The 15,291-nt window shown below is 44.5% G+C and overlaps 1 protein-coding gene across 1 annotated transcript in view; it reads right to left on the bottom strand.

The window, feature by feature from the left end:
• The window catches only part of FNTA (farnesyltransferase, CAAX box, subunit alpha), a 58,537-nt gene extending 53,058 nt beyond the window's left edge, over nucleotides 1–5,479 (bottom strand). Inside the window, exon 1 of the mRNA XM_068271144.1 lies at nucleotides 5,236–5,479. Within this exon, the coding sequence (XP_068127245.1) occupies nucleotides 5,236–5,405 (170 nt within the window). The 5' untranslated portion in view covers nucleotides 5,406–5,479. The remainder of the gene's footprint in view (nucleotides 1–5,235) is intronic.
• Nucleotides 5,480–15,291: the final 9,812 nt, after the last annotated feature.

Raw genomic sequence — 15,291 nt, 5'->3', positions numbered from 1 at the left:
TGTAACATGAAATTCGTCTCTTAACTGTCAATGCTTAGGAATTTTACAAGACAACTGAAGTGAGAAGGATATGTAGACTACTATATTCCCTTTAGACTAAAACTAGTCCTTGGTAAGAGTACTTGTAAAAGGTACAAACCGGAACAAAGAACATCTATCAGGCCCTAGGCAATGTAAGTGTGGGTACATGTAAGAATGATGTGCAGGTACTCTGCAGGGGAATGAGAAGATTCTTCCTCTATTACACATTCTTCATGCACAATCTGAACCAGGTTTATGGGTGACAGACAACACCTCTGTGTTCAATGTGCACAGCATTCTCAGTGGATTCCCTGCAGCTCTGTGGGGAGTGCATATGTAGAGTATAGTACTACTGTGTAACAAAGTAAACCTGAGACAGATGAAATTAAAGTTTTATACATACCTGGGGCTTCCTCCAGCCGCCTTCAGGATAATCAGTCCCTCGTTGTCCTCCTCCACCACCTGGATCTTCTGCTATGAGTCCAGGTACTTGAGCCAGTCGGGCGTAGTGCGCATGCACACACTCCGCCGCCAGGAGCATACTACACCTGTGCAGCACTATTGCGCAGGTGCAGAATGTTCCTGGCTGTGGGAGCGGCATGCGGCCGGACAGTGCTGACTGGCTGAATTACCAGGACTCATATCAGAAGATCCGGGTGGTGGAGGACAGCGAGGGACTGATTAGCCTGAAGGGGGCTGGAGGAAGCCCCAGGTATGTATAAAACTTTAATTTTCATCCGTCTCAGGTACCCTTTAATTTGTAGTCACCAAACCAAATTTTAACAACATATCAAATTATTTGATTTCATCAGCAAAGGGAGTGCATACATTTGCATAAATCAGCATCAGTGCAGAATTATTTCCATCTCATTGACCATCTCTATTAGTGACACGGCTACACATCAGGATTTATTCTTACAGCATAGATGTTATTTAGTATATATAAGAGATTCCTGTGTACACATCATATATACAGTCACAATCAGATATGTATATCTGACCTTAAAAATACGGGGACTGCTTTATTGAAGCAGCACAAGTAACTAATTTTGATTGGTTTATTTAATTTTTGTGGACTAAACACAGCTATTACTGTATATATACACATTTTTAATGACTTATCTAAGAAATAGAACATTTTATCATATTTTCTATTTTAATTACAGTTACAAATTCATTAGGAGTCGGTGCATTTTTTCCCGACTCCGACTCCAGGCACCCAAAATTGCCCGACTCCACAGCCCTGGTTTGCGCACGCATTTTTTTATCGTTCGTCGTTCAGTACTTTATACTTATATCGTTCGTGTGTACACAATCGTTCATTACGAACAATCTTTTTGGTCTAATTTGAATATCGTGTAAACGTCACGAATCGTTCGTAACGAACGATCTTTATCGTACGTCTATACGAACCCTTAGAATGCAATTTGCAGGAACGGATCTTTGGCAGGAACAGATCTTTTGTGTCTGTACAGCATCTGTGTGTGCAGCATCTTGCAAAGATTTTTCTCTGATGGGGAGTTCAGCTCCATAGAAAAGACTGTAAAGGTATGGCTCTCATACTACATGGAAGGGGGTAAAATTGGTCTTATCTTTTTCAAAAGACTATGGTCTGATGTGTGTATGTGGCCTTAGACTTAGGCCTCTTTTCAAAAAACTGTTGATAGGCAGTGAAACGCCTCTCAAACTCTCACTGCTGCCTGAAAACTGCTTGTTGCTGCCTGGTAACTGCTCACTACTGCCTGGTAACTGCTTGCTGAGCACACAGCTCAACAGTCCATGGAAAGGAGGCCTTATTAGGGTCCCAGAGTACTTCCAAAGAGGAGACATACCAAACTCACACGTACGCAGCAGGGCTGTGGAGTCAGTGCAAAAATCATCCGACTCAAACTCCTCAGCTTAAGAAACCTCCAGCTTAAGACTCCAGGTACCCAAAATGGCTCCAACTCAGACTCCTTAGTCTAATACTTACCAGGGTTGTGGATTTGGCACAAAAATAATCCGACTCCAGGTACCCAAAATTGCTCCGACTGACTCCACAGCCCTGGTACGCAGTACTGATGCACTTATATTTGGAAGCTTGAGATTCCGAAAGTACTTCTGAAATGTAACCAGGCACAGTGCAGAAATGATGGCCAGCATGGAGGAACGAGGAGGCTCTATGGTAATTGGAGCCTTCCATCTTTTAAGGCAAGTATCAATCTTTCAGGGTAGGAACACACTAGTCAGAAACGCTAGCGTTGCAGAAAATGCAAGTTAATGGGCCGCATGAAAAAAAACGCATGTTTGCGTTCTGCAATGTGCGTTTTTTAAAACTCTGGTCTTGCTGCATATCTTTCTAAAACGCACATAATGAAAGTCCATGTTGACGCAGATATTGAGTTTAAGAGCCCATTCACACTAGAAGCACTTTTCTGAGCGTTTTACAATTGATTAGCGATTTTTAATATCGCTCCCATTCCCTTTCATTAAAATCGCGGTAAAAATAGCAAAAAAACTCATGAAAATCGCTGCAATTTTTCCACGATTTTTATTGCGATTTTAATGAAAGTGAATGGGAGCAATTTTACAAATTCTTATCGCAAAACGCTCAGAAAAGCGTTTCTATTGTGAATGGGCCCGGTTTAATGCACTTTAAAAAAAAAAAAAGTTTGATATAGTTCTGCTTCCTTTTGACTTCCTAGTGATCTGCATAAAAACGCATGCAAAACTCATACGCAATTTATATATGCAAACCACAAACACATTAAAAACGCATGTGGAGAACACAAACGCACATGCAGCAAAACGCTACCTTTCCCACACTGCCTAGTGTGTTCCTACCCTCAGTGAGCTGCCTCATATCAGGTTTGCTTCTGGATCCTTTTACACTTACTGCGTTGCATCGCAGTACTCTGTCCTATTCGTCGCAATGGCCATTAAAGGCAATTGGAAATTCAAACAGCACCAAATATAGAAGGACCCTAAAGGTGGTCACACACCACACAATTTTCATGCAATGTGGCTGTAAAATCAATCACCAAGTGCTGTTATACTACATGGATGTTGGTAAGATTGTAAAAAAATGGTTCAGTCCGATTGCATGAATATTGAAAGGTGTGTAGCCACCTTTAGGCCTCTTTTCCACGGAGAGTTGAACTGTGTGCTCAGCAAGCAGTTGTGAGAGTTTGAGAGGCATTTCACTGCTTATCAACTGTCCGTGCAAAAAGATGCCTTAAACCTCTTTTCCACGGACTGTTAATAGGCAGTGAAACGCCTCTCAAACTCACAACTGCTCACTGCTGCCTGGTACCTGCTTGCTGAGCACACAGCTCAACAGTTTGTAGAAAAGAGGTCTAAGGCCCCATTTACACTTGAAAGCGCAAAACTGCGGGCATGATTTTTCTGTGATTTAACGCAGAAAAAAATCACTGAACACTGCAGCAATTTTCCCGCGATCGCGTTTAGAGCTTCTATAGCACTGAAACACGATCGCTGGGAAATCACCTGAAAATGGTGCAGGCTACGCGTTTGCATTTGGCGATTTGCATTAATTGCTGGCGATTAATGCAAATCGCCCAAGTAAGAACGGGCCCATAGGGTATTATAGCACTATCGCTTTCAAAAGTGCTTGAGCGTTTTGCCAAAATTGCCAGCAAAACGCTCTAGTGTGAATAGGGCCTAACTGTCCCAATTCCAAGCTGCATTCAATATGCATTAAATTTACATGCAAACATGAAAATTGCATCTTATTGCAACTCTCCAGAATTCATCACAATTCATTTATCATGTTTGGTCCTGGGCCACTTGTAGTAAGCAGCTTACGAATTTCTCGTAGGGTTTAATGGACTTGACCTGGGGGTCTTATAACAGTAATAAGAATAGATTGCATTTAAAGGAAATGTAAAGCAAAATTTCCTGTCCCATGATATACTTACCAGGGGCTTCCTCCAGCCCCTTGAAGCAGACATGTCCCACACCGCATCTCCAATTGCAGCCACCAGCCTGGGGTCCCCGCCGTGTGCAGAGGCTGACCTTCTCTACTGCGCAAACACCGATGTCAATCAAGTCCACGTTGTCCGCCGCGTACTGCGCAGGCGCAGTAGTTCTGCGCCTGTGCATTACTCTGGGGACAACGTGGACTTGATAGCGGTGCTCCACGCAGGCGCAGTAATGCTGCATACACACTTGAGATAAAAGTCTCTGGAAAAGGCAAGATCACAGACCAATTATACCCCATTCCATGTAGTATGAGAGCCATACTCTACACAGTCTATTCTATGGAGCTGCACTCCCCATCAGATAAAATCTTTGCAAGATGCTGCACACAAAGATGCCCGTACACATTCAAAAGATCATTATCTGCAAAAGATCTCTTCCTGCAATAGATCCATTCCTTCAAAATGCATTCATAGTCTATGAGATCTGCAGATCATCATACACACCTTGTTTAGCAGGCAATCATCTGCAGATCAGATCCACCAGGATGGATTTTCAGATCTGCAGATGATTGCCAGATATGCAGATGAAGTCTGTTAAACAAGGTGTGTATGAGGATCTGCAGATCTCATAGACTATGAATGGATCTATTGCAGGAAGAGATCTTTTGCAGATAATGATCTTTTGAATGTGTATGGGCATCTGTGTGTGCAGCATCTTGCAAAGATTTTATCTGATGGGAAGTGCAGCTCCATAGAATAGACTGTGTAGAGTATGGCTCTCATACTACATGGAATGGGGTAAAATTGGTCTGTGATCTTGCATTTTCCAGAGACTTTTATCTCAAGTGTGTATGCAGCATAAGGACGACCTTGAGGTCAGCCTCTGTACCAGCAGTGACCCCGGGCTGGCGGCTGAGGGCGGAGCTGCAGCATGGGACATGTCAGCTGCAAGAGGCTGGAGGAAGTCCCAGGTAAGTAAATTGGGGGTAATTTATATTGCCTGATGACTCCTTTAAGTCAAAACATGGTGTGCAATTAGATAATTTCGCGACTGATCGTATGATGAATGAAACCCTTTAATTTTCTTCTACTGTATTATTACACCTATATGGACCATGACAGGGCAGTTCTACAAGGTGAAGTGCAGATGCATTACCTGCTTTACAATGGCACAAGTGAGTGTACATTCAGGCGTGCAAATATTTGTATTTCCCAGGAAACCCAATCAGCAATGTGGCGTGTACAACACTTCCGCGTACAATCATTTCAGGAAAACTTTCCGGTGTAGCGCTACCTGTAGGGAATATAGCGGCCAGAAGGGCTGTCACAATCCATTTCCGATTCCACGTCTCCCACCAGCTCCGAGATCTTGTACTCCAGATCAGCCAGTACGGCATCTCCTTCCTCTCCTCCCTCATTATAAGCACAAACCTCCCCATCCTCCTCGTCAATTGCAGACTGCATTTTACCCCAGCTGTCGGGGGAAAGTGAAAGATGGACGGGAAGAGGAAGCTGCGCTAATAGCCGGGGACAACCAATGCTTCACCTCCCACTGTAAATGCACTGATACTCTCTGTGCTGTCCTCTATCGTGTATAGTACAGCACACGCTACTGTCTATAAAGGAAGACATTTTCTTGGAGACCAAAGCTCCCTGCGGTTAGAAATAGCTGTATCTTTTAACCTATGATAAAATAGAATACTATTTGAATATCAAGGGTAAGGCCATTCCATACCTCTGCAGCAGTGCCTGGGGAAATATGGTTTTCTAAAGAACATACTGAATGGTCTGAGCAAAGCGCCTTACGCAAGCAACATTGTAGTTGTTTATTATCACACTGTAAAGGGCCCATTCACACTAGAAGCGCTTTTCTGAGCGCTTTGCAATTGATTAGAAGTTTTTAAAATCGCTCCCATTCACTTTCATTAGAATCGCCATGATTATCCCATACGTTATTTTTAGAGAATGGGAGCGATATTAAACGCTAATCAATCGCAAAACGCTCAGAAAAGCACTTTTATAGTGTGAGAGCCAGTTTCCACTAGTGCGGTTCGATTTCTTTGCGGAAAACGCATAAACGAATTTTCTGGCGTTTTCGTGTATCTTTGTAGGTATGTGATTGTTTTTAACCATATCAGTGCCTGTGTGCTTTTACACTGATTTTAAACAAAAACTTTAGCGAATTTGCATGAAAATTCACAAAGCAAAAACATTTATTTCCTATTAATTACATTACATGCAAATCACACACTAGCCTTGCGATGTGCAAATTCTGATGGCTCTGCTGTGCAGTTTTCATGACAAGTGGAAACAGGCCCAATTACTATTATTGGCTAATGGCTATGCAAATCTGCATGCAGATTCGCTCTTTTGGAAACGGGCCCTTAACCACTTGAGGACCACAGTGTTAAAGTAAACCTCCGGACTAAGAATCGACTCATTAGCACTGAAAAGGCTTTGTGTTTCTTTAATAGTTTTACAGCATCAGAACTTTGTTTCTCTAAGGGTACGTACAGACATACGATAACGATCGTTCGTTCTGAACGACGAACGATGTTAAAGGAGGTATCGGCCGATGATCGTTTGAAGAAAGGCTACTTTGAACATCGTTCGTGTACGAACGATCTTGGAACGAGCGTTGCGTGCGCAACATGATGTATAAACTGATTTCAAACACAAGTGTCAAAAAGAACTGTTTGAGCATGTGCAAAGCTTTGAGAACGAACGATCAACGACTGATCGTTGTACAGACATTACTTTTTAAACGATGGTCGTTGGAAAAGATCTGGCAGAATGGATCGTTCTTTACCAACGACATATCTCGTTGGTCGGTCGTTTTAATGATCGTTTGTGCACTTTTTACGAACGATCGTCGGGCAATGCCGTCGGTAACGATCGTTTCAAACGACTATAGTCGCATGTCTGTACGCACCCTTATACAAGCCTCATTTTTAGCTGCACAGAAGAAAACTGCCCGGGCAGTTTTCCCCTTATGCTGTGCAAAGCATGATGGGATTTCTGATTTTGTTGTTCTCGTTCTGCTGTTTGGTGTTTTTTTTTTTTTAATTTTTGAATTTGACATTTGAAGCCTAGCGTGTGCAGCTGGGAGGGGTAATCGGACACAGGACAGTTGAAACTGTGTCTCCTGCTCCTTGTCACCTCCTTTCAACCAAAAAGAGTGCTGCCCCCATGACCAAGATGGCAGCCCCCATGAATCACAAACATTTGCCTGTTCTTTTAACCCTCCTGGGGGTCTAATGTTTTCCGCCAGGAGGCAGCGCAGCAGTTTTTTTTTTTTTTTTTTTTTAACCAGTTCACCCCCAAGGGTTTTTATCCTAACGGACCAGAGCAATTTTCAGTTGTCAGTGCTCCTCCCTTTTATTCCCTAATAACTTTATTACTACTTATCACAAGAAAATGATCTATACCTCGTTTTTTCGATACCAATTAGGCTTTCTGTGGATAGTACATTTTGCTAAGATTTTTTTTATTCTAAATGAGTTTTAATGAGAAAAACAGAAAAAAAAAGAAAAAAATAATTATTTCTCAATTTTAAGCCATTATAGTTTTAAAATTAAACATTCTCCTGTGGATAAAACAAACACGTTTTATTTGCCCAGTTTTCCCGATTATTAAACCGTTTAAATTATGTCCCTATCACAATGTATGGCAACAGTATATTATTTTGAAATATAAGTGTTATTTTTCTGTTTTTTTTTGGGGGGGGGGGGGAGGTTGGAAGTGTAATTTTATTAATGAAGTGTATGTACTTGAAAATGTATTTTGTAGATGTAATATACGTTTTGGCCACAAGATGGCCTAGTGAACACTCGTTATAGGAAGTGTTCACTTTTTTTTTTTTTTTTTTTTTTTTTTTTTTTTACATACTTTAATTGTTACATTTCCTGTTTATGTGCATGGACGTAGCCGCTGTTCGCGGTCACGTCCATTCACTCCAGGCACTGCGATTGGGTAGAGGACCGTTCGGTCCTCTTCTCCAATCACTCAGCACGGGATCCCGACGGAAACAGCGGCAGTAGCGGCGCGCACACGGCAGTAGCAGCGTCGGGAATGCGCGACGTATTAAAACGTCATGTTGCCATTAATAGAGGTAAGCATGACGTTTTAATACGTTAGGATGGCGTTAAATCATGTAACAGCTGCCCAGCGGCATCCCCCCGCCCGCTTCGATCGCCATGGCGACGGGGCGGGATGACGTCATTGGGAGTCCCGATCCACCCCTCAGTGCTGCCTGGCACTGATTGGCCAGGCAGCGCACGGGGTCTGGGTGGGGGCGGCGCGGCGGAGCGGATAGCGGCGATCGAGTGCGGGCCGGCGGCGATCGGTGTGCTGACGCAGCTAGCAAAGTGCTAGCTGCGTTCAGCAAAAAAAAATTAAGCTAATCGGCCCAGCAGGGCCTGAGAAAACCTCCTGCGTGGCTTACCCCGAACTATGTTCAGGGTTACCGCCAGGAAGGTTAAAACAGGGTGAGTAAGAGATTATATTACCAATCTATTCTAATTAGCATAACTAATGTAACTTAATGACAGTATGTTTGTTTAGTCTGAAGTTCCCCTTTAAACCCCCCTAAAGACCAGGCCATTGATGACGCGTCATTAGAAGCCGGCACTAGAGGAAGCCGCACACAGAAGCCGGATGTCTTCAATCACCGCAGGCAAGATGGAGGTAAGCCGCTGCCGCTTCTCACACAGGGGGGACCTGAAGAAACAAGGAGGGGGTAGAGGCAAGCGGGGGGGGGGGGGGGGGGGAGGAGACGGCCACAGCGGGACACACATGGAGGAGACCGGAGGGCACTTGGGGGAAAGAGGAGGACATACAGGAATTACAGCAGGGCACACGGTGGGGGCAGACAGCAGGGCACATGGTGGGGGCGCACATGGTGGGGACATAGGAGAACACATTGGTACACAGGACACCATTTTTTTTCCCTTGGTTTTTGGCCTCTAAACCTAGGTGCATCTTATATTCCGGAGCGTCTTATAAAAATACGGTAACTCCTAAAAAGTTAATTGCATATGGGTTCCTATGTGCTCCTGTTGAAGCAGTGCCCTCTGTTGTCCCATGGAAATGCCAATTTTCTAGCCAGGTACTCTACAGAGTTCTCCCTGAACACAGAGTTAAGCTTGGTACACACTTCCAATTTTGATTGGCCAATCAAAATTAGATACCCATTAACAGTACCATTTTTAGTAAACAATCATTTTTATGTTTCAATTATTCAGATTGTATTGTATGAAAACATAAAATCTGGTTGGGGTCAATAGATCCTAAACAATCACCTTATATCAATTGTTTACTTACAGAAATGGTAGATGGACATGGCTACATAGATACATTTATAAGTGGTTTAGATATGATCACAAGTTGGGCGATTGTGGAAAAGACATATAAAGTGTTGCTTCAGTGGTACTGGGTTTCTGTGAGGCTAGCCTACTTGCTCGGATCTGGTTCAGGTCTTTGTAATAGGGGCTGCAGAGGTATGCATGCTCATATTCTGGTCCTGCATCATATTCACAATATTCTGGTCTCAGATATATAGGGTGATTAGGCTACTTACAGGTAAAGAGGTTACCATGTGCCTCCATGGCAGCATATGTATAGGTTAAGCTCCACCTCTTCCAATTACCTGGACCCTAGCTTTAAAATTGAGGCTTTGTTTACATTGCGTTCCGTCCGCGTTGGCCGGTTTTTGAATCTTTTTTTTTTTTTTTTTTTTTTTTTTTTTTTTTTTTAAATTTCTCTGAGATAGACGGTTTTCTTAAGCGCTTTTCTAAGTGATTTTGCAGAGCGATTGCATTTTTTCACTTCCGTACGTCAGTCAGGAAGTGAACTCTTTCATCCGGAAAAGAATAAATACAATGTATTACCCTCCTCCCAGCAATCACTGGTTTACCTGCTCTGCTACTGGCCCCCTCCTCCACAAAAGCTGCAATGCCCAGCGCAGCGGCATACTTCAGACCTCAGATCAGTGGTGACCTGCAGTGAAGAAGCAGAAAGTGTTGCCCAGTAACAGTGGCTGCCATATACAGGAAGTAAACGGTGATGTCACTTCCTGTATTCAGCGTCCTTACTGGGTAACACTAACTGCCTCTTCACTGCAGGTCACCGCTGATCTGAGGACTGCAGTATGCTTGTGAATACTGTGACCTAACTTCTCCCTACTCTCACACAGAACCCTCCCCTGGTGGTACCTAACCCTAAGACTAATGCTGCATACACACTTGAGATAAAAGTCTTTGGAAAAGGCAAGATCACAGACCAATTTTACCCCATTCCATGTAGTATGAGAGCCATACTCTACACAGTCTATTCTATGGAGCTGCACTCCCCATCAGACAGAAATCTTTGCAAGATGCTGCACACAAAGATGCTGTACACATTCAAAAGATCAGTATCTGCAAAAGATCTGTTAATGCAAAAGATCCGTTCCTGCAAAATGCATTCATAGTCTATGACATCTGCAGATCATCATACACACCTTGTTTAACAGACTTCATCTGCATATCTGGCAATCATCTGCAGATCTGAAAATCCATCCTGGTGGATCTGATCTGCAGATGATTGTCTGTTAAACCAAGTGTGTATGAGGATCTGCAGATATCATAGACTATGAATGGATCTTTTGCAGGAACAGATCTTTTGCAGATAATGATCTTTTGAATGTGTACGGGCATCTTTGTGTGCAGCATCTTGCAAAGATTTTATCTGATGGGGAGTGCAGCTCCATAGAATAGACTGTGTAGAGTATGGCTCTCATACTACATGGAAGGGGGTACAATTGGTCTGTGATCTTGCCTTTTCCAAAGACTTTTATCTCAAGTGTGTATGAAGCATTAGACTCCCAAACCCACATCTCCCCCCCCCCCCCAGATGGTGCCTAACCCTATATATATTTTGGTGAAACGCTGCTGCATCATGTGCATTTTGTTGGGAAACACTGCGCATAGTGTATATTTTGTGGAGAAACACTGCACACCATGTGTACTTTGAGGGCAAATGCTTACACATTTTATTGAAATTTTTATCTCTTGAACAAATTGAAAATGTACCACTGAGACATTTTGACGGTCAGTCTATCATGTAAAACATCCTGTGGAGATGGGTATGTGGCAAAAACACATTTAAACAAAAAGAAAAATCAAACCCCAAAATCCCAACCACTCCCCCCTCCTTATTCTACCCAGAAATTCTCTTCACCCTTCTCTCTGTCCGCCCCCCTCCCTAACCCTACATCATGTGTATTTTGTGGACAAACACTGTGCCGGTGCATATGCAGTAGTGTGTGGCTTGTCAAAAGAGACTTATCATGAATCCACTCTGAAAATCCTTGGTTTTCCCCTAGCTTCTTCCTAGGCCAACCATCGCTAAACTCTCTCCGGCAAAGATTTGTCATGCTGTCAACTGGCCCTCTGTCAATACTTTATTACCCACTACAGAGTCGATCAAGCAGCCCCCACTTCAGCTGAATTCACAAATTTCTGAATCTGTTACAAACCTTAATTGAAATTTTTGTTCAGCAAGTCTTGTCCCTCCCTTACTTTTTTCTGCTAGTTAAATCCCATATGTATGCTGCCAAGGAGGCATATGGAAAATAGTATATTCAATGGTAATTTTTCTTTCCATGTGCATCTCCATGGCAGCGTAGGGATTACCCTCTTTCCTTTTGTTGACTTTTTCTGTTCCCCAGTTATGGCTAGTCACTAAGAATGCTACTCGCTAGGGGGTCACTTACTTTTATGGCTAGGGTCCTGTTAATTGGTAAGGGCTAGCTTAAAATGCACCTGAGATGAAATAAGTCTCAGGTTATATTATATACTCACCTGGGGCTTCCTCCAGACCCCTTGAGGCCACTTAGTCCCTCGTCGTCTCCCTGGGCTGTATCATTTATGGGCATACCATCTTTACTGTGCTCACAGTGAATTCACCTCCAGAAGTCTCTAGTGCAGGGGTGTCAAACTCAAATAGACGGAGAAATGTAAAACTTAGACCAGGTAGAGGGCCGGCAAGTATATTATTCTCGCGCCCCCCCCCCTTTTGGAGTGCACAACACTACACAATTTGTACCACATGTTATAGCTGCGGGGCGTCAAAAAATAAAAAACACCCTCATTGTAGGTAGATAGCCAGGTATAGGTGACCCCTGTATAGGAAGCCAGGTATAGTTGCACAAGTATAGGTAGCTAAGAATAGGTGCCTTCAGTATAGATAAGGCTAGAAAAAAGAAACCGAGATTCCTGGGAGCAAAGAGGACAGGAACTTTTTCTTGCCTTTCATGCAACTGCTGTGGAGCTGTAATTTAAGGTGATTGGTTCCCACATCCCCGCACAGGCGAAAAGGTCAAATGCACAGGGTACTACGCTTGTGAAAGCGAATATGTTATTTATGCTCTCAAGTGCCCTTGTAGACTGTTTTATGTGGGTAAAACCACCAGGGGGGGTAAAATCCCGTATACAGGAACATAAAAACAACACAAAAGGATACGCCAAAGGAGAAAAGCGGCATGAGACCACTGTATCCAGGCATTTTGTTGAACATGGCCACAATGTGATCCAATTGAGATGGCTAGTATTAGACCAAGTAGAACCTTTGCCTAGAGGGGGAGATGGGGAACGACTGCTGCTCCAAAAGGAAATTAGATGGTTCAAATTATTAGACTCTGTGTCTCCGAGAGGCCTGAATGAACAGGTGAACTTAAAATGTTTTTTATGATTTTTTTTCTTGCAGGAAATGAACTGTGCTGTCGTACTTCATGAAATTGACGAGCAACTGTATGTAAAATATATTAATTCATGGAAATAATTCAACTGACATGCTATGAGCGCAGCCTCTCATCAGATTATCCAGGGTAGACCCCAAGGGGTAGTGCCCTGTGCAAGTGACTTTTTAATTTTTTTTGTTTTTTACTGTTGTTTGTTTTCATTTTTTTCATACAGTAATTTTTTCCATATAGTATAGACCTTATATGTATGGAGTATCTGTAGAGCCTGTGAATTAACAGGGGATTATCTTATGTGAATAGTGTATGTTTGTGATTGGCATTTCTCACGTGGTGAGTCTGACCCACCCTTGAAGGGCGGGGTTAGCAACATAAATTGAAGGTGGAGGTAGTAGGTGGTTACACCTGATGAAGGGCGGAGCCCGAAACATGTAATGTATCGACATGCAATAAACTGAACGCAAGTTCAAGCCTGTGGAGTGCCTCCTTCTATTTAAATTCAAGTATCACTGTGTGGCGCAGGGGTGGTGTACCTGCGTGGAGGAGTGCACCGGCACCAGCTCTCCTTGCCTAGGATCGAGCCGCTGAGTCTGGTTCAGTCTAATACATTACTGCCTTCAGTATAGATAGCTAGGCATAGGTGCCCCCAGTATATAGGTTAGCCAGGTATGTGCCCCCAGTATAGGTAGCAGGCATAGGAGCCCCAGAATAGGTAGCTAGGCATAGCAGGTGCCCCAGTATAGGTAGCCAGGCATAGCAGGTGCCCCAGTTAAGGTAGTCACGCATATCAGGTGCCCCAGCATAGGTAGCTAGGCATATCAGGAGCCCCAGTATAGGTAGCCAGGCATAGTAGGTGCCCCAGTTTAGGTAGCCAGATATATCGGGTGCCCCAGTATAGGTAGCCAGGAATACGAACCCCAGTATAGGTAGCCAGTAATACGAACCCCAGTATAGGTAGCCAGGCATAGCAGTTGCCCTAGTATAGGTAGCCAGGCATAGCAGTTGCCTTAGTATAGGTAGCCAGGCATAGCAGTTGTCCCAGTATAGGTAGCCAGGCATAGCAGTTGCCCCAGTATAGGTAGCCAGGCATAGCAGTTGCCCCAGTATAGGTAGCCAGGCATAGCAGTTGCCCCAGTATAGGTAGCCAGGCATAGCAGTTGCCCCAGTATAGGTAGCCAGGCATAGCAGTTGCCCCAGTATAGGTAGCCAGGCATAGCAGTTGCCCCAGTATAGGTAGCCAGGCATAGCAGTTGCCCCAGTATAGGTAGCCAGGCATAGCAGTTGCCCCAGTATAGGTAGCCAGGCATAGCAGTTGCCCCAGTATAGGTAGCCAGGCATAGCAGTTGCCCCAGTATAGGTAGCCAGGCATAGCAGTTGCCCCAGTATAGGTAGCCAGGCATAGCAGTTGCCCCAGTATAGGTAGCCAGGCATAGCAGTTGCCCCAGTATAGGTAGCCAGGTATATCAGGTGCCCCAGTATAGGTAGCCAGTCATAGCAGGTACCTCAGTTTAGGTAGCTAAGCATAGCAGGTGCCCCAGTATAGGTAGCTAGGCATAGCAGGTGCCCCAGTATAGGGAGCCAGGTATAGCAGGTGCCCTAGTATAGGTAGCCAGGTATAGCAGGTGCCTCAGTTTAGGTAGCCAAGCATAGCAGGTGCCCCAGTAAAGGTAGCCAGGCATAGGTAGGTGCCCCAGTATAAGTAGCTAGGCATATTAGAAGCCCCAGTTTAGGTGGCCAGTCATAGCAGGTTCCCCAGTTTAGGTAGCCAAGCATAACAGGTGCCCCAGTATAGGTAGCCAGGCATAGGTATGTTTCCCAGTGTAGGTAGCTAGGCATAGTAGGTGCCCCAGTATAGGTAGCCAGGTATAGTAGGTGCCCCAATTTAGGTAGCCAAGCATAGCAGGTGCCCCAGTATAGGTGGCCAGGCATAGTAGGTGCCCCAGTATAGGTAGCTAGGCATAGTAGGTGCCCCAGTATAGGTGGCCATGCATAGCAGGTACCCCAGTTTAGGTAGTCAGTCATAGCAGGTGCCCCAGTTTAGGTAGCCAGGCATAGGTAGGTGCCCCAGTATAGGTAGCTAGGCATAGTAGGTGCCCCAAAATAGGTGGCCAAGCATAGGTCAGTGTTGGACTGGGAGGTGGGAAAGCTGAGGAAATCCACTTACTGGCCAAACAGCAGTAATCAGGTGTTGCTGCTCGCAGTGAAGACTTGCTGCAGGTTTCTATTGGGAGCGATAACACGGGGCTACTGCTGCTTGGCCAGCAGGTGGATTTCCTCAGTTTTTCCACTTCCCAGTCCGACACTGTAGCAGGTGCCTCAGTAAAGGTAGCCAGGCATAGGTAGGTGCCCCAGTATAGGTGGCCAGGCATAGCAGGTGCCCCAGTATAGGTGGCCAGGCATAGCAGGTGCCCCAGTATAGGTGGCCAGGCAATAGCAGGTGCCCCAGTATAGGTAGCCGGGCAATAGCAGGTGCCCCAGTATAGGTAGCCGGGCAATAGCAGGTGCCCCAGTATAGGTAGCCGGGCAATAGCAGGTGCCCCAGTATAGGTAGCCGGGCAATAGCAGGTGCCCCAGTATAGGTAGCCGGGCAATAGCAGGTGCCCCAGTATAGGT

The sequence above is a fragment of the Hyperolius riggenbachi genome, chromosome 1 (assembly GCF_040937935.1).
Source record: "Hyperolius riggenbachi isolate aHypRig1 chromosome 1, aHypRig1.pri, whole genome shotgun sequence".
NCBI lineage: Eukaryota > Metazoa > Chordata > Amphibia > Anura > Hyperoliidae > Hyperolius > Hyperolius riggenbachi.
Note: the sequence above shows the minus strand (reverse complement) of the source record. Positions and strands in the feature narration are given on the sequence as shown.